This window comes from Diabrotica undecimpunctata, chromosome 10 (genome assembly GCF_040954645.1).
Source record: "Diabrotica undecimpunctata isolate CICGRU chromosome 10, icDiaUnde3, whole genome shotgun sequence".
Taxonomy (NCBI): Eukaryota; Metazoa; Arthropoda; class Insecta; order Coleoptera; family Chrysomelidae; genus Diabrotica; species Diabrotica undecimpunctata.
Window position 1 is genome coordinate 2426343 of NC_092812.1, and position 21927 is coordinate 2448269.

At 33.7% G+C, this 21927-nt stretch overlaps 1 protein-coding gene across 2 annotated transcripts in view; it reads left to right on the forward strand.

Annotated features, from left to right (window-relative positions):
- The window catches only part of Apoltp (Apolipoprotein lipid transfer particle), a 1459665-nt gene that overhangs the window by 663085 nt on the left and 774653 nt on the right, over window positions 1-21927 (forward strand). For both annotated transcript variants that reach the window (XM_072546518.1, XM_072546519.1), the window contains exon 31: window positions 17889-18125. In XM_072546518.1, coding sequence (XP_072402619.1) covers window positions 17889-18125 — 237 coding nt within the window. The remainder of the gene's footprint in view (window positions 1-17888; window positions 18126-21927) is intronic.

Here is a 21927-nt window from a genome sequence, read left to right on the forward strand (position 1 = left end):
AATAAGATTTTCATGTTTTACTATAAACACTTCTAATAAAGACTGAAATAAATGTTTAGTGATTTAAAGCAAAACGATATAATATCTGCATAATTTCAAATTTAAATTTTTAAAAAAGTAAAACCTCCATGTTGGATTCGAACCCTGAGCGCCTGGATGAGAACATCGTGCCTTGAACTCTGATCCACCAGACTTTTATAATGATTTAGTGACAGTTTGGGTTATTGTTCTGCTGCTGTTCAAATCATAGTAGAAATTATTCTTGGTTAATAATTTAAAACTTTAGAATAAATAATCACTATTAATTAAATTATTTTATTCACATTTTTGCTTTATTGTGGTCAATCAGTTTTTACTTTATGCGAAATTAAAAAATGGAAATACGTCACACATACGACGTTACACATAATAATTATGCTGCAGAGGTGATTTAGCTAGAAGCTAACGTCTAAAGGTGTGAGACTATCGATAGTGGTAATGTAATGTAATGTAAATTATAGGTTTCTATCGATTATTTCTCACCTCTACGAGTTTCATCTCTTTTTATTTTACAAGGTAACTGTGTTTTCTATCTCTTACGTTAAAAAGCCGGGTGGTAAGACACTCATCACTGTATACTCGATAAACCTGTGCACATAATAACCATTACAAATATAGAAACAATAACCTTCTATTGATGTACACATTCCCTATAAATTTTAATTTAATGGTCGCTACATAAGGCATTTCCGTACTTGTAACATTTAGGTAGTTGTCATTCGTTTCTTTGTAGAGTATATTTCGTTTTCCTTTCCCTTGGAGACCTCGGCGGTCTTCAGCAAAAGGCGTTAAATTAAAAAGCATGGAAAAACTCTCTTTGAGACTTCTTGATAAATTTGATACTGTTTGGAGCATCTCTTATTTGTTGCGGTGGCTTCGTTAATTGTTCATAAAGTTTTAGCATAAAATTTAGTCTACATAATGGCTCCTGTTTGTTTTTGGTTGCTTTGTGGTGGTATATTACAGAAGCGTTTACTCCTGCAATATTCACTATATTGTAAAATATATTTAGCGGCCACCTTCTAGTTTTCCTAGTACAGCAAATGTTCTAAGACATTTGGTCAAACGTATCTACAGTCCCTTTAGTTGAATTATATGTCTGGATTATTTGGGTTTTGTTGTTTCATGATTAATGGTTACAGAGAAATGCATAGTTGGAAGTAGAAAAACGTTCTTATTTTGCTCAGGATTATAAGATAATAAAGTCATGTTTTTATCGTACACAGACATACTTGAACCCCACTTCCAAGTTTTGTTATCGACCAATTCATGAGGTATTTCTCCTTTATTTTTCCGGAGTGTTGCGATCACTGTCAATAATTTATGTGCACGAGAGATGCTGTAAAACCAGTTGCCCATTATTACATTACGTCTACTTCCATGTAAAGGTCTCGTCAGGCTTGTGGTAAAATGTTCTGCTAAAGGAACGCCGTTGGTTACAGTAGATTTACCTAGATACGGTGTTGCTTTTATTACATATTTCGTAGCCACATCGCAAACCATAAGTATTTTTATGCCGTATTCACTAGGTTTGGTAGGATAAACCACCCAATTGTTGGCACTAGCCCAATTATTGGCAGTGGACACTTTATTTTTAATTAATTAAGGAGCAATTCACTGTAAATACTTACTTCCACTTTTATAATGATCTGGAAATATGTATTATATATGGTAGGGCGTAGAATACTATAATCATTAATATCCCGCCAACTATTCAAGAGTGAAGGTTAGACGTTAAGTTATCCTTACATTTTACGTGATTTCAGTAAGGCATCATTGGTGTTAGAGATAAGTTTGTAATTGTAATATTGGTTGTGATAACTAGAATGATATATCACGTTAATCTCTAGATTACATTGTGCTGTTTTCTCGTTTTTATGCTTATTTTCTACATAAGCATAATTATTTTTATTAATGCCAACAATTGGATGTCATATTAGAACAAATGCTAGCGATTGGCAGTACTGCCAATAATTAGGTAGCCGAGGTATTTATTTACATTTAGTGATTAGCAACTTTAATTTCAGGAAGAAAGAAATGCCCAAAGTACAAAAGAAAAGCAAATGTACAAAAAAATATAATAAAGAAATTTTTCAAGTAGCTTTACGGGAAATAATTAATGGCATGCCAAAGGCGACGGCAGCAGTTAAATATGGGATACCCAGAGCTACTCTGCAATTTAGACTAAGCGAAAAATTTAAAACAGTAGCACATAGTCCAAATACTTATTTAAGTATTTCAGAAGAACCTGTATTAGAAAAGTGGGTAGTAGATGATCACAGAAAAGGGTTTCCAAAAAGAAAAGAGGACATCCAAGCTTCTGTTAAGCCATTTTTGGGTCAGAACCCTCGACCAACTCCATTTAAAAACAATATACCAGGGGCTCATTGGTATCAATCGTTTTTAAGAAGACACCCTAATTAAACAAATAGAATTCCTGAAGCTGTAAACAATGTCAGTGGAAACGTGTCCGAAGATGATATCAGAAAGTGGTTTAATAATATACAAGAACATTTAATGGAAAAGAACTATTTTGACATTTTTTCTGATTCTAGCAGAGTTTACAACGGAGATGAAACTTATTTTACCCTTTGTCCGAAAGAAGATAGAGTTCTTACAACAAAAGGTGCCAAAATGTTTATCAGATAGAGCAAAGCCGCCCATCGAAAACTAATATTACCGTCACGTTCACATTTTCTGCTGCGGGAGTTACAACGCCACCGATGATCGTTTATGCTTATAAAATATTACCCAAAAGCATCGCAGAAGGTGTTCCAGATGGGTGGGGTATTGCTACTAGTGAAAAAGATTGGATGCAAGCAGTTGTTTTGGAGCAGTAACATGGAAGATTGTTTGCCTTGGGTCAAAACTCCCGAACGTAGGGGAATACGTAATACCAAACATATAGTTTTGTAATAGCTTCTTTAGTTTATAAAAATGAAATGGAGGGAAAAGACCGCAAAAAAAAAATGAAAAAGAACAAACAAAGTTAGAAAATAAAGCAAAACGGTTTCTGAAAAGTAAAGAAAATTCCTTGAAAGGAAAAAGTGTTAAATAAAATACTAAGATTAAGCAGAATCTTTATTTCAGCAGAAACCTAATATTTTAGAGGACTTAAAAGTAAACAAGCTTTTAAATAAAGAAGATGATCGACAGCCCCATGAAAAAATATGGAAATACGTCAATTCCAAAAGCACGTTAGAAATCTGTCAGTATTAGAATTTGATCCAGAAGTTCCAGAACTCTGCTCACCACCTAAAAATAATATTTTTATGAATATGGGTATATGCTTTACATGTACTGGAAATTTTTACCTGATTAGGTTTGGAGTTAAATGCCAGAAGTGCTCCAGAACATTTTACAAGGGATGTCTTGAAAAATATAATTTATATAAAGAATATTTTGTTTGTAAAACTTGTCTTAAACAACTTGTATAAAGAATATTGTTTTTGTAAAATTTGTTTTTAAAAAATATATAAATAAATGACACTTTGTTTGTACGTAATTACCTATGTTTTAGTTTTGTTTTCAATGCTCAATCAATATTTTGATATAAAAATTATGCCAATTATTGGGTGCAAATGATTGAGTACACTGCCAATTACTACATGCCAGTAACTAGAGTATACCTGCCAATAATTAGGAAATGTGTATAGTATCTAAAATAACCTATTTTTGCATTATTTTACTTAATATTTATAATAAAATGACATTTAGTTTGTGTTCAGTAATAATAGAAAATTATAACAAAAATCAAAATATCCCCCTATGATGTTACCTATATTAGCATCATTACGTTACCATCAAATCTAATGTTTTAGATTTGATGTTTGATCTAATGTTTAGATCAAAACCATAAAACCAAAAACCATCTTAAAACCATGTACATTAGGCAGTGGCGAAGGAAAGTATCCGACAGGGCAGAATGGAAGAACATTGTTAAGCAGGCCAAGACTCACAAAGGGTTGTAGCGCCATTAGAAGAAGAACAAGAAGAATGCTTAAATAACTATTTTCCTTAAAGTGCCAATAACTGGGTATTCTACCCGATATATATGCGAAATGGACACCTGTTACGAAATCCTAGGAGTTGTTCTTCGATAGTCACATATGAACTATGGTACAATTTCACTATTTGAGAGAGTGATTCATCGTTTAAAGGCCCAGAAATGCGGAAAGCCGTTTGGAAATCCAGTGATGGACACTTACTTTTATTTTAACGTTAATTATATTTTATTTTTCAAATATTAATGTTCGAAATAGGCCACAATATATTTATTTACAAGTTTTTACTGACGCTTCGATCTTTATATCCAAAGACCGCTTTCAAAGATATAAATGATAGTTATATTTATTTTATTTGTTTATTATTATATATTTTTATAATCCTATATTGTTTATTTTCTTTTTTTTTTATCTTTAAAAACGGAATAGAGATCGAAACGTCAGTGTATGAAACATGTAAATAGATATATTGTGGCTTATTTCCAACCTTCTACCTAAAAATACAGAATGCCACAAACAAGAAGCTATAGAAAAATAAATATATCTGTCATTTGTATGTTTGAAAACGGTCTCTTTATAGAGATCGAAACGTCCGTAAATTAAACATTTGAATAAATATATTGTGGCTTATTTCCAACATTATTTCTAAAAATACAGAACGACAAGCGAAAAGCCATAGAAAATAAATAGTACTATCATTTGTATAATTGAAAACGGTCTCTGGATATAGAGATCGAAACGTCAATAAATAAACATATGAATAAATATTTTGTGGCTCATTCCCTACATTCCCCTAAAAATACAGAATGCCACAAACAATAAGCTATAAAAAGAAGTAATTTTGCAGAAAGTTTACTGATACCAACCGGCTGTCGCGGAAGTTACGCTAAAACGTCTTTTGACGTGACCCGTCCTTAAAGAGTTACACAATGAAATTTTTTTAAAACAAATTTTAAGACAGTTTCCACACCACCCCAGAGGTATGTCTTGTGACGCGATACTTTTTTTAAATGGGTGTTCGCCAAGAGCCATATTGTCTTGATAAATAAAATGAACAAAACACTTAAACAGTATAAAACAAAACAAAATAAAATCCTATAAAACAAAATAAAATTCTATAAAAACAAAATAAAAATAATGTTTGATGTAACAAAACATTGTACTATTCTATTTAAACACAAACACTATACACACTTTCCATGTTCTTCTCGTTTATGTTATGAGAGCAATTTGTGGTACAAAATGGGGATCTGACCCAAACATTCTTTTAAGCTTATACAAAGGGATAGTAAGATCTCATTTAGATTATGCAGCCAATCTTTTAAATCCTTGCAGTAAAAGTCTGATGATGAAGTTGGAACAAGTACAAAATGTGGCCTTAAGGATTATAACAGGTTGTCTACGTTCTACACCAATTTTAATATTACAAGCGGAATGTTCAGTATCCACACTAAAAGTTAGAAGGGAAATATTGGCTCATAAGTATATATTGAAACAAATGTCTGAAAAAAATAACATAGTAATAAGAAGTTTAAATAAGTTAAATGAAGCTATAAACGCAAATAACCAATTTTGGAAGAATAAAGCTATACCAGACTACTCATTAGCATATACGGACATACTCAAAAAATCAAAAAATATAATCCGATACAAAATTAATCCCATATATGAAGTAGAAAGAAAAATTCTTTTGTATCCTATTACAATTAATAGCCTAGAATATGAAAAATATGAAATTGAATCTAATGAAATGTTTTTAGCAAAATATGGTGGAATATATAGTAATCATACCTATGTATATACAGATGGATCTATCGACCCACAAACAAACCAATCTGGATTTGGAATTTATATACCACAGATTAATTACAAATTTTCATCAAGGCTCCATAATTACACACAAATCTGTACAACTGAAATGATAGCTATATATAAAGCTATCTCTGTGTGCATTGAGAAGGGGATCATGAAAGCAGTTATCTTTGCGGATTCAAAAAGTGCTTTATCCAAAATTTCCAGTCTCAAATGGGATCAAATGGATTACGTAACCATAATGACCAAAAAACTATTGGTAGAAGCTAATAATATGGGATTCTCGATAGGAATAGAATGGGTACCTGGACATCAGGGGATTAAAGGTAATGAGGTAGCTGATAGGCTGGCGAATATTGGGAGAGAATTAAGAGTACCATATAATATAAAAAATGTTAGTACAGATATCTTTTGCGTTACAAAAAAAGACATTTTAACACAGTTCTACAATGAATGGCATTCCCAAATTAAACATAAAGATCCAAACTATTGCAGATTGCAGTGTGATTTCCCCATAAAACCATGGTATGCCAAATGTGGGTATATGGGCAGAAATACCATAACAAATATTAATCGTTTACGTAGTGGACATTGCAAAACTCCTTGCTATCTCTACAAAATAGGTAAAACGGAAACACCGATATGTGAATGCGGAACCATTGGAACAGTGATCCATATCTTCTTTGAATGTCCCATAAACAAACACAAAAATATGGATCTGTATTTAGAACTAATAAAAGCAGGAATAGAGAGTCCAATATCTTTACATAGTATTCTATATAAACCCTCTGAGAAAGTTATAAAAATAATTATTAAATTCATCAAATTTTTTCAAATCGATCTATAAAAATTTTTTTTTTTTTATACTTGTCAAAATAACAAAATAAATCTAGAAAATACTGGAAATATCCTAACATACAAAAATGTACGTCCTTAAAATCCTTAATCCTAACCGAAGGTAGCATTACCCATAAACCTAATGTGACAATGTTTGGAAGCTACCCCCAAACGAGAAAAGTCTAATCTAACCTTAAATGAAGAAGATAAACAAATGGAAAAGCTAATCTTTCAGTATCACCCAGTTGTCAATTAGCAGTAAACAGTAACCTTAAATGAAGAAGATAAACAAATAATGGAAAAGCTGATCTTTCAGTATCACCCAGTTGTCAATTAGCAGTAAACAGTAACCTTAAATGAAGAAAATAAATACATGGAGAAGCTCATCTTTCAGTATCACCCAGTTGTCAATTAGCAGTAAAAAGTAACCTTAAATGAAGAAGATAAACAAATGAAAAAGCTGATCTTTCAGTATCACCCAGTTGTCAATTAGCAGTAAAGTAAACAGAAGTAGAAATTTATCCCTGGTTGTGCATTGCCTAGAGCAAGACGAGCATAACCTTACATGTACTGGGTAAATGATTATATAATCGAAACCCAAAAACAAACGAAGAAGAAGAAAGAATAAAATGAACAAAACACTTAAACAGTATAAAACAGAACAAAATAAAATCCTATAAAACAAAATAAAATTCTATAAAAACAAAATAAAAATAATGTTTGATGTGTTTAAACACAAACACTATACACACTTACTATGTTCTTCTCGTTTTTTTTTGTTTTTGGTTTTTTTATGCTGATGTTCTTATTAAACTATTAGAAAATATTATTCGCTGTCTAAATCTAAAGATGCAGTGCTGCTATCGCTGTCATTATCTTCACCACCTGGTGTAATTATAATTAGCTCTAGTAAAACTTTGATATGAGTGTCAAGTTCCCACATACGATGTTCTTCTTTAATTATGTGGCCTATACATTTAGCCCATTTCTCTGGAGTTACATGGAGGATTGCTCGAATTAACAGTTTCTTAATTTCGTTTAATTTGAACGTTTGCTATTGCGTGCTACTTCTCCTTTCACTTGCTCCCAGATAAGTTCAATGGGATTAAGTTTGCAATAATAAGGTGGTAGACTCAGAACTTTGACACCATAATCTTTTGCAGTTTCATCTACAGCATATTTAAGATATTCACTTTTCCTTAACCGTGCAATGTCAAGTAGCTAAATTTTGAGAATTGATTCTTCGTATGCAATCCCCTTTTCTGTAAGCCATTCTTGAATCCTCCCTCATTGGATCAATTACTTTCATAATCACCTGTTTTTTTTCGACTCGAAGAAAACCATCATCAAGAAACTCTCTATCACTTCCTATATGGGTGACGATTAAACGCCGTACCTTTCCTGATGGAGCTTTTAATCCTGTATATCAGCCTTCTATAAATGCTTCGCGTTTACTTTTGACATTTAAATCTCGCCAAACTTTTCCAACTGTATGAACTTTTTCAACCTTCGTTAATCCAGCTTTCATCCAAATAACATATTTTTCGTCCAGTGCTGCGAATTTTGCGTATTTCTTCTAAATATATTCTTCTCCACACAATAATTTAATTTTTTTCTAATAGCATACTTTTTCTGTTGAGTTTTACATATCGAAAGTTCATTTCACGCATGGTCCTGGTTAAGACTCTACGAGATATCTTGGGTCATCGTTTTCGAACTCTTGAGAAATATTTTTCAGTGTTGGAATTTCACTACGAAAATAAAATGAATGAATTTTTCGACGTATAATATTCCTTGTCTCGTCATCCAAAACAATGCTTTTCCTACCTCTAGTTTTACCTTTTTCTTGCTTTTTATTTTCCGATGTATTTTTAAGTACACGATAAATACAGCTAACGGATACTTTTGTTAAACTGCTACAAATGTCGACTGCTTGGCTAACATTTAATTCCATTTTTCTGCCGACAATTCCTTCATAAACGTTTCGTATTATTACCTTCTCTTCGGACGCTAACATTTTCCATCGCTTTTGCGGCATTTCATTTTTGGAATCAACATCAGAATTTTGCTGTCTTCTCTTGGAACAACTCGGTTTTTCGTCCAACTCCAATAAAACTCAAACCAAATAATCACAGAATATAACTAAAAATTTACTATAAATCAAATTTTATCAATAACACAAACTTATCGCATAAAATATATTCACAAAGTGCAACACATGCCCTACCCTCAGAAACGCCAATGTAAATGAACTATTGTTGATGGGCACTCGCTCGACAGACTCTACAGACCTGTATCTTAAAATTTTGGACATTGAGGGACCACAATTTTTTTGATTATTTTAAAATAAAATTATTTTAACTGTGCTGTGAATCAATGTAGTAAATATCAGATACAGAAAAAAGACATTTGAAAGGATTTTTGAACATATATGAGACACTGGTCTATTATATGAATTTTTCTTTGATAGACCATGTGTCTCACTTATGAGCCACTCCAAGAATAATAATTTCGACTGATTTTTTTTATTTTTAATTTCAGTTGTTACAAAACGAGCATACATAATTTTAAAAAGAAACTAGATCTTCGATTCGTGATATTCACGAAAACAAGGGTCTACACAAAGTCCAACAGTTTCTCCATATTTGTCCTTACAGTCTGCAAAAACAAAGTACGTTTGAGTTTTCCTCTTTTTTTAAGAGCAAACAAGATATCTTTTCCTCTTCTCCACCTTCTTTGGATAATGTGGCTTTTCCATATATGTCGGTTTTTTTAATGATGGAGCACGTGCGTTTGTGTTTGCTTTTAAATATTGAAATACAAGCAACTCACTAAACTTAAAATAAGTAATTTTTTTTGTTTGCACTTTATTATATAGGTAGGTGTTATTCCAAATGCAAACATCAAATAAGTAGAAAAACACTTTCAGGTACCAACGGACTGTTTTCCGGGGCGTTAAGTAGTACGACACCATTTGGTCACTTCGATCTATGCCCGACATATTTTTGTTATAGTCTAGTATGACATTTGGTTTCTCTAGTTCAACACCTCTCTTAGTGATTAGTGATTTTACCAAAAACAACGTTATGTTTTGTCGATATTAGTAACACGTCACGCTTATCTTTCCACTTTATGACAAGTTCATTTTTCACAAACACACTTTGTCCTTTTCTTAATTTAGTAGTTATAACTGATTTTAGATTTCCCTTACGATCTTTCTGTAACGTTCCAACAATGTGTGTTTTTTGTTCATATAAATATTCAGCCAGACTTACACTATTGTAATAGTTATCAAGGAACAACGTATGTCCTTTGCCTAGATAACGTCCTGCTAGTTTCGTTACTACCCATTGAACGTGACCAGTCTCTGGAGAAACTGTTCCTTTGCCCGAATAGATTAGAATTTCTAGCATAAATCCATCTGGAGTGCAGAGTTCGTATAATTTAATTCCGTATTTGGCACTTTTATTTGGAGTATACTGACGAAATAGAAGTCTCCCACGCCAAAGTAATAATGCTTCATCCAGTGAGAGATTAGCATCGGGATAAAAAATACTCTGTATATTTTGGGTGATGTGATTCAAAAGCTGTGAAATTTTATGTAAACGTGAAGTTTTGTCATCAGCTTCTTTGTAAAAACACAGAGATCTAAGGAGAGATTCGAAGCGATTTCTAGACATTGTATTTCCAAACAGTGGATGAAAGTATAAAACATTTGTACTCCAATAATTTTTAATGCTGGGAATACTAATGTTACCCATTAGTATGCATAAACCAAGAAATGTACACAGCTCATTAGTATCGACTGGTGTCCAATGCTTTATTGTCGAATACCTTGTCAAATTACTCCTGAATATTTCGGCACGTAAATTTATCCACTTGCATATTTGTTCCTTCAATGATTGGTCAAATATTAATGCAAATATTTCTTCTGTAGTACTTGTGGTTGGGATATTATATTGTATACCAGCTTGCTCTGTAAATTTAAACAACGTGGGTTCACTACCGTGTGGAGATCTACCCACTCGTCGTCGTTTTCATTTGGACCACCATCAGGATTTCTCTCGACTTCCTCTTCAACATCTTCAGCAGTATCTTCATTGTTTACACTTTCATCAGGAGAGTTGAGGTCTTTAGCGCTTAAGCTATTTGATAATGAAGGTGCATAACTACTTCCTGAATTCGAGTAAGCCTCCGGTATTTCCTCAGAAGTACATGCCAAAACTTCATCGTTGTCTTCAGCCATTATTTTATCAGCTTCTTCTTGAAGCTGTTTTTGAGTTAAGCCTTTACGTCGTGACATATTTCAGAAAATCTGAAATAAAATTCTAATATTAGGTACTGCTTTATTTTAAGTGCAACATAAATTAAAGTATGCAAAATCGTAATTATAAGAAAAAAATTATATAAACCAGGTTGAAAAAATACTTAAAATAATTTAACCGATCATTAAATGTGATAAAAAGGTGCTATTGTAAAATTTAAAACAATTATCAAAAGAGGATAGTGGCAACCCATATTTATTAACATAATGTAAGTGGTATATTGAGTATATAGGTAGTTAGTTATGACATACCCTGTATATACAATTATTTGTAAAGAAACAATATAAACCATTTTCAATATTGAAATTTTAGGAAACAGTTTTGACTTACAAATACATATAAATACATACAACACACAGTTATAACGCACCACAGTACTTTCTAAAATATAACCCCACTTTTACACATTTTACGTAGGTAATTAGCCGTTTACATTACTATTAAGACAACAAAATAAGGAGTCAGTAATAAAATAAAATACTTACTTGCATATAAACACCAAAACAGCGATTTAAATCAATAAAATGTGTTAAAATAGCAAAACACAAAAGAGCAGCAAAACACGTATTGTTTGTAGGCAGTTACAAATGAAATTGGTTAGTGACTGAGAGACCATCAGACACAATCACGAGTCAGACCTTACTATAGACCACTGAAAAATATGAAACCTTTACAGTAGACGGGTACAACGGAAATCGAATAAAATAATAGTATTGCTAATGGCTCATATTTGAGACGGCAGTCCAGCAGAAAATTGTGAGTGGCTCTTATATGGGACGCTTGGTAGCGAACGAGTTAAGCTCTTTGAATATGTCTTATTCTATATCTCTAGACGTACAAAGATAATGAGTTATTACTTCTTGTGTAACCGCGTTTTTTGCCAATTCATCTACTATTTCATTTCCAGTTATTCCACAGTGGCTTTTAATCCATGCCAACTTAACAGTTGTGCCTTGTTGCTGAAGTTCTTTTTTATTAACGATCTGTGTGAATCAATTTCTGCACCATGTTTATGTTATGCCGGTGATTTAAAGATTTATTCATTGATAAGTGACCTTAATGATTGTCATTTTTTGCAGAGTGAATTGAATCGTGTACATGAATGGTGTAATGCAAATCATTTGAATCTTAATTCCAATAAGTGCAAAGTAGTTAGTTATTCTAGGAAACAGTCTAATTTATACCATCCTTATATTATCAATGGCAATGAACTTGAACGTTTAAATAAAATTAAAGACCTTGGAGTTTGACACCTTTGTTGAACATGTAAATTTAAAGGTTAAAGAAGCACTTAAATTTTATGGATTCATAATTAGAAATAGTCGAAATGTCACTAATATTAAGGCAATTCAATTACTTTATAACACTTTTGTACGCTGTAAACTGGAATATGCCTCTGTCATTTGGTCACCTTTTTATGATGTACATATCCAACTTATAAAGCAGGTGCAGCGTAAATTTTTAAAATTTTTGTCTTTCAAAATTAACGGCATATATCCCAAGAGGGGCATCAGCAATAGTGAGTTGTGTAGCGGTTTGGACGTAGTATCATTAGAATCTAGACGAATTAATGCCTCCCTAATATTTCTGTACAAGCTACTACATAATCTCATTGACTGCCCTGATATTCTTCGACAAATAAATTTTAACGTTCCATCTTATTCAGTGAGAAATTCGATTACGTTCAGAAATACACAAGCTAGAACTAATCTTATGTTAAATTCTCCTCTATTTCTCATGTGCAACTATTATAATTCCTTAAGTGCTTACTGCGATATATTTCACTGCAGTTTAAAGCAGCTTACTAGGATGGCTGAGATCTACCTAGGTGATTGAGTAGTTTCTTTATGTTAAGGTAAAATACTCGAAAAATGTGTTATTTAGTTAGTACTTATGAATTATTAATATATCATTTAACTTTAGTATTGTATTTTGTCCTATAAATGGATTCTGTTGGACAATAAACGCTATTATTATCCAGATTTAGCCATACGGCTCACACTCCCTCTAAGGGGAAAATTCACTCATTATTATTATTCCAGATTTAGCCATACGGCTCACACTCCCTCTAAGGGAAAATTCACTCATCCCAGATACCTACGGTATCAAAAGGATTGAGCTCTGGTGGGACTCTTTCCATGTTATCGAGTCCTAGGTGACTTGGTATGTCGGTGTATCTCCCAAAAATTTTCGTACGTATCTGGACGTCGAAAGTAACACAGCTTTCTGCATAATCTTATATAGATGTTCATTTAGACCCAGCTTTTTTATGTTTTCTAGGAGGCTCTTCGGGATGACTCCAGTGGTAGAAAGAATAATAGGTATCGTCTGGGTACTTTCCATTCTCCATTGTCTCCTGATTTGTATTTCTAGATCTCTGTACTTGGCGATCTTTTCGTTGTATTTAACACGTAAATTATTGGTGTTGGGTATCGCCACATCAATAAGTGTTGTTTGCTTAGTAATTTTATTAACTAGTATGAGATCGGGTCTATTATGGGCCACTGGTTGGTCTGTAAGCACAGTGCGGTCCCAGTATAGCTTGTAGTTCTCATTTTCAAGCATTCAATCAGGGACGTATTGATAATAAGGAAGATGGTCGGTTTGGAGAAGTCCCAGTTTGTCAGCTAGTTCTTGGTGAATAATCTTTCCTACTGAGTCATGACGGTCTTTATAATCAGTACCGACAAATGCCTGGCAGCCACCGGTAAGATGTTGGATAGTTTCTTGGGCTTGGCATCCATATCGGCATTTGTCATTTTGGACTTAAGGATCTTTAACAATATATTTCAGGTAATTTTTAGTTGGAATAACCTGATCCTGAATGGCAAGTAGGAAAACCTCAGTCTCGGGAAACATCTTTCCTGATGTCTACCAATAGTTCGACGATGTATTGTCGACATATTCCTGGCTGATCTCATTAAGATGTCGCCCATGCAGAGGTTTACTCATCCAGGCACGCATTTTGTCTTGCTTAGTCAGGTGGTTTATGCGCATTTCTTGTTCCCTCAGTTTAAGCGGCGTCGTATCATCTACTGCGCAAATTGCTCGATGTAAAGTAGATGTCTCAGCCTGTACCTGAAAATAAGTTCTTAAATTAGCAATTTGTTTATCCAATTGCTCACCTATATCCATAAGTCCTCTTCCCCCTTGATACCGCGGTAGTGTTGTTCTCTCTACTGCACTACGTGGATGATGTTTTCGCGCCTTTGTGAGAAGTGTTCTTACTTTCCGCTGAAGACCCTCTATATCCGTTTTTGACCACTTTATAATACCAAATGAGTAGCTCAGCGCGGAACAGGCGTAGGTATTTAATGCCTTAAACAAATTTTTACTGTTAAGATATGACCGATTTAGTTGTCTTACTCTTCGCACGAACTCCGAAGTTAGTTCGGTTTTCATTTGTTTATGGTCAATTTTCAGCGCTTGTTTTACTCCGAGATATTTGTACATATCATTTTCACCCATTGCCTCGATGTTTTGGCCATCTTGCATATCGAAACCTCCGGGCTGAACCTTTCCTCTGACTATGTTTAGTATACGGCACTTGTCTAGTCCAAAATTCATACTGATATCATTGGAGAAATTTTCTACAGTTTTTAGCATCTCATCTAGGTGGTTTCGAGTGGAAGCCATTAATTTTAAATCATCCATATACAACAGATGATTAAGCTTCGTTACAACAGTGTTGTTATTTTTGATGCTAAAACCTGAGTCAGTAGAGTTCAGCAGCTGAGATAGTGGGTTCATTGCTAGGCAAAACCAAAGTGGACTTAACGAGTCCCCCTGGAAAAGCCCCCGGTTAATAGGGATATCTTCAGTTTCGATATTAATTTCACCCGGTATTTGAAGGTGAATTTTAGTCTTCCACTCTGCCATTATATGCTTCAAAAAGGTCACGAGATTATCATCGACTTTATATATTTTTAATATATCTATAAGCCATTCATGCGGCACTGAATCAAAAGCCTTCTTGTAGTCAATGAAGGCAGTAAAAAGGTTTCTTTTTTTGTTGTATGCCTGGTTAGAAATGACTGAGTCGATAATAAGTTGTTCCTTGCAGCCCATGGACCCCTTAGCGCATCCTTTCTGTTGAGGCTCTATGATATTGTTCAGAGCACAATGTTGGTAGATACGCCGGGCCACACAGGATGTGACCAATTTGTACAAAGTTGGAAGACAAGTAATTGGGCGGTACTTTGCTGGATCTTGGGTGTTACTTTGATCCTTCGGTATTAGATAAGTGGTTCCCTGAGTAAGAAATGATGGTATTTCCTGTGAATTAGAAATAATATTATTAATAAATGCTGTTAAAAGCTCATTAACACTCCAAAACTTCTTTAGCCAGAAGTTTTGAACTCCGTCTGGTCCAGGAGATTTCCAGTTTATGAAGCTCTTTGATAATGTTCGAGACTTCTTCAGTGGTGAAAGGTTCATAAGGAATATTACTGTAGTGTTGACAGTTGTTCGTCGTTTGTTCAATCCATCCAGCATTGTTGTTATGAGTAGCTGGCGTCGAAAGTTGGTTTCCCCAAAACTCATGAATTTCTTCTTGGCTTGGGTAGGATTTATTTACATTTTCTACGGTGGAATTAAGTTTTCTATAGAAAGCCTTCTCTGCATTCTCAAAAAGTATATTGTCGCATTTACGGTTGTTACTAACTTTGTATCTCCTTAGGCGACCTGAATAAACGGAGAGTTTTTGTTTTAATGTGTCCAGGCAGTGTTGAGCTGTGTTGTTCTCTGGATCATGTTGTGAGTGTCTTGGAGTGTTCAGAATTATTTCTTCAGTTCTTTTAATTACTTTTCGACTTCTTACTCCTCGGATGTATTCTGTAATTTGTCCAATATCCCTGCGCAATAATTCAATTTTACTCAGCAGTCTTTTTTCCCAGGGTGCAATTCTGTTTTCAGTCCTTCCGATATTAGTTCCCCGCCGTGTTCTGATCTTAATGCCCATAACATTAGCAATTGCTGTTGCTGCACAATAAATCAGCATATGCAAATATTCTAATGTATGGGCTTCCACGATATAATTGGGTAGGACTTCAGTGTTCATAATTTGTAACAGCGCACCTAGTTTCTTACAAGAGTTTATTTTTGGTAGCGGTGGTCTGCTAAGTGGGTTTGTACCATTAAACTCTTGTACGGCACGTGCCATTTCTCTTACCAGGCTATCGTGCAACTCGTTGTTGTCCTGCTGCGTGTTAACAGGTTGAGTTTCTTGTATGATGGGCTCAGGAATCTGCTCATTTGGGATTTGATTATGGACTTGATCCACAACTAGCTCTTGGTTATGAATCTCCCGTTCGACTTCGCTTCTGATAGTATCGCGTCTAGCCTCTGGGATAAGATTATTTCTTATAATTACCCGGTATTGATCTGCTATTCGCTGTTCAGATACTTGAATCTCTGGGTACTCCCTGCAAAATTCGGCATACAGTTGTTGTCGATAGCCGATCGTTTCTCGACCGAGGTTCGTCACCTTGTAATAGAAACGCAAAATGTTTTCATTAATAGACACAGTCCATTTCATGCGCTGCCTCGGTCGTCCCGCTTGAGTGCCGGCTGATGTTCCAGCGCAGCACCTTTAGCGGGTGGAGCTCGTGTTGTTGTTTGGCTCATTTGTGGTTCTTCTTGTTGTTGGGCTGTAGCTGATTGTATGACAGGGGCCCGCCTCCTCAACACCCTGCCACCGACGTCCCGCATGCTGTCACGTCCAGCGCCGGCTCCAGACGTGCCCTGGCGATCCCCAGGCAGCGACCCTAAACATAAATTATTAAACTCCATTTTCATGGGTGTGCATTTTATACCTACTGCCAGGTGTCAGTTTTTGTTCCACGGCAGGTATGCCTGCTACCCTCTGGGTATCGGTTCTAAGAATACCCAGAGAGTATCCCCCATTCGCAGGGGGCCGCGCCTGATAGAAGAACTGACAAAAAAACTCCCACAGGTTATTATTATTATTATTATTATTATCATTTACCCTAACGTTGCTATTTTTTTGTAATTCTTCAAATTCCATCATCCCATGTTTTCCTAATATATATATATATATATATATATATATATATATATATATATATATATATATATATATATATAAGCGGGGATCCTACAGCTTCTGCCGCTTCCCGCATTTCGATCGCCATCTTTTTCTATCTCTCCAGGTGTCTTCATCAATGGCTCTGTCTTTCATGGTTTCCATAACACCTAGTATCCAAGACTTGGCTGGTCTTCCTCGTTTCCTTCTATTACTTGGATTGTATTCCATAGCTCTTTTTGGCCATCTGTTGTCGTCCATCCTCTGTACGTGTCCATACCATATTAACTGTCTAGTTTCTATTCTTTCAGAAGTTGTATGTACTCTATCTGTTTTTCTTCTAATTTCAGAATTAGGTATACGTTCTACTCTTGATATACGGCAAGCTCTTCTTAGGTAGTCCATTTCAACCGTGTCAACTTTTTTCTTGTTTGTTTTCCTAATTCTATGTAAAATTTCCATCTATCTGAAGGCTTTATTGGAATTTCTTCCATGTCGATTTTTTAGAGATTTCACTTCCTACACACGAAATATACACTTTCTTATAGACCACTAGTTTAATGTGTCTTTACCACTACAAGTGAGATCGTAAAAGTGAAGAAAAAATCTTTAAAATTAATATTTTTTTTTGTAAGAGCTTCAAAATATCCGATTTTTGATTTGACGTGTATTTGACAGTCTATTTGTTTGTTAATTATATTGAAATTCATTAAACATAGAAATTTTAATTTAATTTTCTAATATATTTCCAAATCATAATAAAATGTATCTCTATTTTTATTATTACGTGTATTTTCTATTTTTGATACCCTTGTTCTTTTATTATAGATATGACGGACTACAGCGAGATATTGATGGATTCTTCGAATTAACCGATGCCAAAGGAAACGTTAAAGTCAACTTTATTTGGCTTTACATGGAAAATATGCTAGTTCGAATAATTGGCTCCTTCGAAAATAGGCAATACTCAAGCCAATCATCGATAGAGGGCTTTTATGAAAATCCAGAAAAATCATTCCAGCTTCTAAAGGGAGGAGGTGATATTAAATTCGATAGAATATGGGAGTAAGTATAAAGTTATGAGATTTGTTTGAACGAGCAGCTCTGTAATAAGGATAATATTATTTCCCCAATTTCGATTATACCCAAAAACACAATTTGGATATTTTTTATAATGGCCAAAAAAGTAAAATATTGAATTTGTTATAAATTAATAAAATTAAATTAAAAGCTCGGACATATTACGCAAAGACCAAATATTATTCGAAAATTTATTTTAAATAAACGTGAAATCATCATTCTCATTTAACTAATGTTTAAAATGTTGAGGTGGTCTATATCGGGATAAAACTACATTTTTAATAAGGTTATAGATCCTATAATACCGGTTCTATAATTGACCATCTACTTTTTTTAATGCCATAGACATTAGTCATTCATCCAATGAGACAAATGCAAAAAAACTAACGGATAATTAATAGAAGAATATACGACAAGGAAACTTACAGAGTCACTTGCTTCTCGTCTAGGGGCCCATCAAGACATTCTTAGTAGACAAACAAAACTGTACCACGGATAAGGTGTTATAACATTTAGGGTAAACAAGGGATACAAATCTAAACTTCCACACGATCATGAAAAACTGGCGTACAAATTCTATAGAACCGTGCATGTGTCTGACAAGAAATCTATAATTATATTATATATTTGTTGTAAGCCTGTAGTTAGTAGCGACTAGATATTGAATGGTGTATACATATTAAATTCGATTAATTTTTTGTAGAGAGAGTTTGAATGCTGTTGAAACTTGGGACATTCAAAAAAGATGTGATCAAGATCACCCAGTTTTCCACAATGTTGCAATTATCATCTTCAATCACATTTATTTTAAATAAATGACTTGGATAGCACGCATGTCCAAAGCGTAGTCTATTTATGGTGGTTATATATTAATCTGGAGATTTAAAATTCTTAAACCAAGTAGTTTGTGGAATAACTGGTTGTAAAGTGGTGTATCTTGTATGGTTTGTAAAGCAGTAAAGATTCCATTGATCTTTCCATGTCGATAGCTATTTTTTTAAATCGTAATGGCATCTGATACACATAAAGAATATGACAATAAAGTGCCTGATATTATACTGGTTTTAACTAAGTAATCTACATATTCATTATCTTCGAGTCCAATATGTCGTGCCTTAACCCAAATAAATTTTATATTAAAGCCAGAGTCTGCTAAGTGCTTTAACTGATCCTGTATTAAAAAAATATAAGGATTACTAAATGTTTTGGGCAAAAAGTGTTTTTTTATGTTCTGTAGAACTGAAAGACAGTCTGAAAGAATTAACAATTTTTTAATATAAGAGTTTTTAACATATTTTAAAGCTTTGAGTATGGCCAATGATTCCGCCGAGAAAATTGAAAAGTCATCGGAAAGTTTATACTTAAATTCAGAACCTCCTGAGGGTAGAAAATAGGCACAGCCAGTCCTTCTATTGATTTAGATGCGTCTGTGTATATAACTGTGGCATCACTGTAACAGTTCAAAACCGATCTCAGAATATTGTTGCTCATTTTGTTGTTGTCACTGTATATGGGTAATATAACTTCTGTTTTATGGAAGAGAGCAACGAAGTCTAAATTTTTGTCCACTTTGGCAAAATTCTTTGAAAAAATAGAATTATTCTATAAAGCAGTGCAAAAAGGAGGAGATGGCTTTTTAATCCAATATTTGTGAGAGAGATCTGATTGACGTATACTGGAAAATAATTTGAGATTTGTTGAGTGGGCTTTGAATACCCATTTTTCGCTTAAAATATTTCTTCTAATCGTAAGAGGAGGCTCATAAGCTTCCACATGTAGTGGTTGTATAGCAGTAGATCTCATGGCACCTAAATAGATCCTTAAGGCAGAATTTTGAAAAATGTAAATTTTTCTTAGAAGATTTCTAGACGCAGAACCATAAAGAGTAGCACCATAATCTATAATGAATCGTATATAAGCTCCGTAAAACAATAAGGATGTTTCAACATCGTAACCCCACCACACTCTAGTTGTCATTCTAAAAAATTACTACCTTTGTTGCATCTATCCAGCATATATTGTATGTGTTGTTTCTAAGTCAATTTTTCATCCAGGATAAGGCCCAGGTATTTGATATGGTTTTTAAATGTAAAAGGTTGATTATTAAGAAGTATATTTTGATTTAGAGAAAGGTTGTGTCTTGTAATAACAGAGACTGCTGATTTGGCAATTGATAAATTCAAGCCGTTGTCGTAGTACCATGGGAAAAGAGAACTACATACTCTGCTTAGGTTTTGCATACCGTTTTCATATTTCTTACTTTCTGTATAGACACAAAAGTCATCTGCATATTGTATTATTTTGAATGGAATGTTGTTTATTTGCATCTTATGTATGTCGAAGGTGTACATATTAAATAAAATTGGCGATAATACCGGGCCTTGTGGTATACCGTGATAGTTGTGTCCATGTCCTATTAGTTTCTTATTATGGTATCTGACGTAGATTACCCTGTCTGTATTAAAACCGATAATTGTATTAATGAAAGCAATTGGCAAATGAAAGAAATTTACCATTTTAAATTTCAAGATTTACAAACAAACTGATTCATATGCTCCTTCAATATCCAAAAATAGGGCTGTTAAATATTTATTCCTAGTTAAGTTATTCTGTACATCTACAACAAGTGTTGTTAAAGCGTCTAGAGTTCCAAAACCTCTTTTCTAGCCAAACTGGTTTACTGGGAGTAAATTCCCTTTTTGTATCCACCAATCTAATCTAAATTTTATAAGCCTTTCTAGGGTTTTGAATACGCAAGAGAGTAAGGATATTGGTCTATATAAACTCACAATATTTGGATCCTAACCGGGTTTAAGGATAGGAACGACTAAGATATTTTTGAAGGAATCAATAACTATGTTATTTTGGATGATATCGTTGAAGATATGTAAAAGATGGTTTTTTGCAACCTTTGGTAGTTTGAGAACATGAGGTATTTTACATGATCGATTCCAGGAGAAGTATTTATGTGGTTTTTAAGGGTGAAGCATAATTTAGTTTTAGAAAAAGGTTTTAACAAAAAATGATTATTTAAATGATGACTTTGTGTAGGTTGTGTATGCGAATGTGGAACCCATGAAGGAGATACTCTATTAAAGAAGTCGTCTAATAAAGTATCATTGAAGGGTTTTGCACTATTATGTGATTTTTGGTTCATTTTGTTAGCTTGTGACCATATTTCTTTGGAAGAAGTAATTTTGCTTAAATAACAACATCATTTCCTCCAACTAGCTTTGGCTTTTTGATTCAGCTGCTTTTTAGTATGATCAGTAATTTTCTGACATTTTAGATAATTATCAAGGCTTGGTGAATGTTTATAAACTGCTAATGCTTCTTTTCTGTTATTAATTATCAGATCACATTCTGGGTCCCACCATGGCTCAGGCGATCGATTTTTGAATTTAAAAATTTTGTATTGAGGAACAGATTTAATAGCATCCGTAATACAATATATTGGCAATATTAATTCTCTTTTTGATATTCTATTTGCTTTTTGGATAAATTATTTCCTGCGATGTGTTGGTTATTGAAAAATTCATAGTTATAACAAAATGATTTGAGCCTAAGGTGTCAGATAAAACTGACCACGTGATTTTACTAGCTATATTACCTGTGCAGAGGGAAATCTCAAACTTATTGTTTTTATATCATCTACAGTTTGAATACTTGTGATTAAATTAAAAATGTAATTGGAAATAAGTCTTTCTAGAACTGTCTGATCTGATTTATTTTGACAATTAGGGATGTTTAAATTAGCAAAAAGGGGTTTAGTGGGCGCAAAATAAAA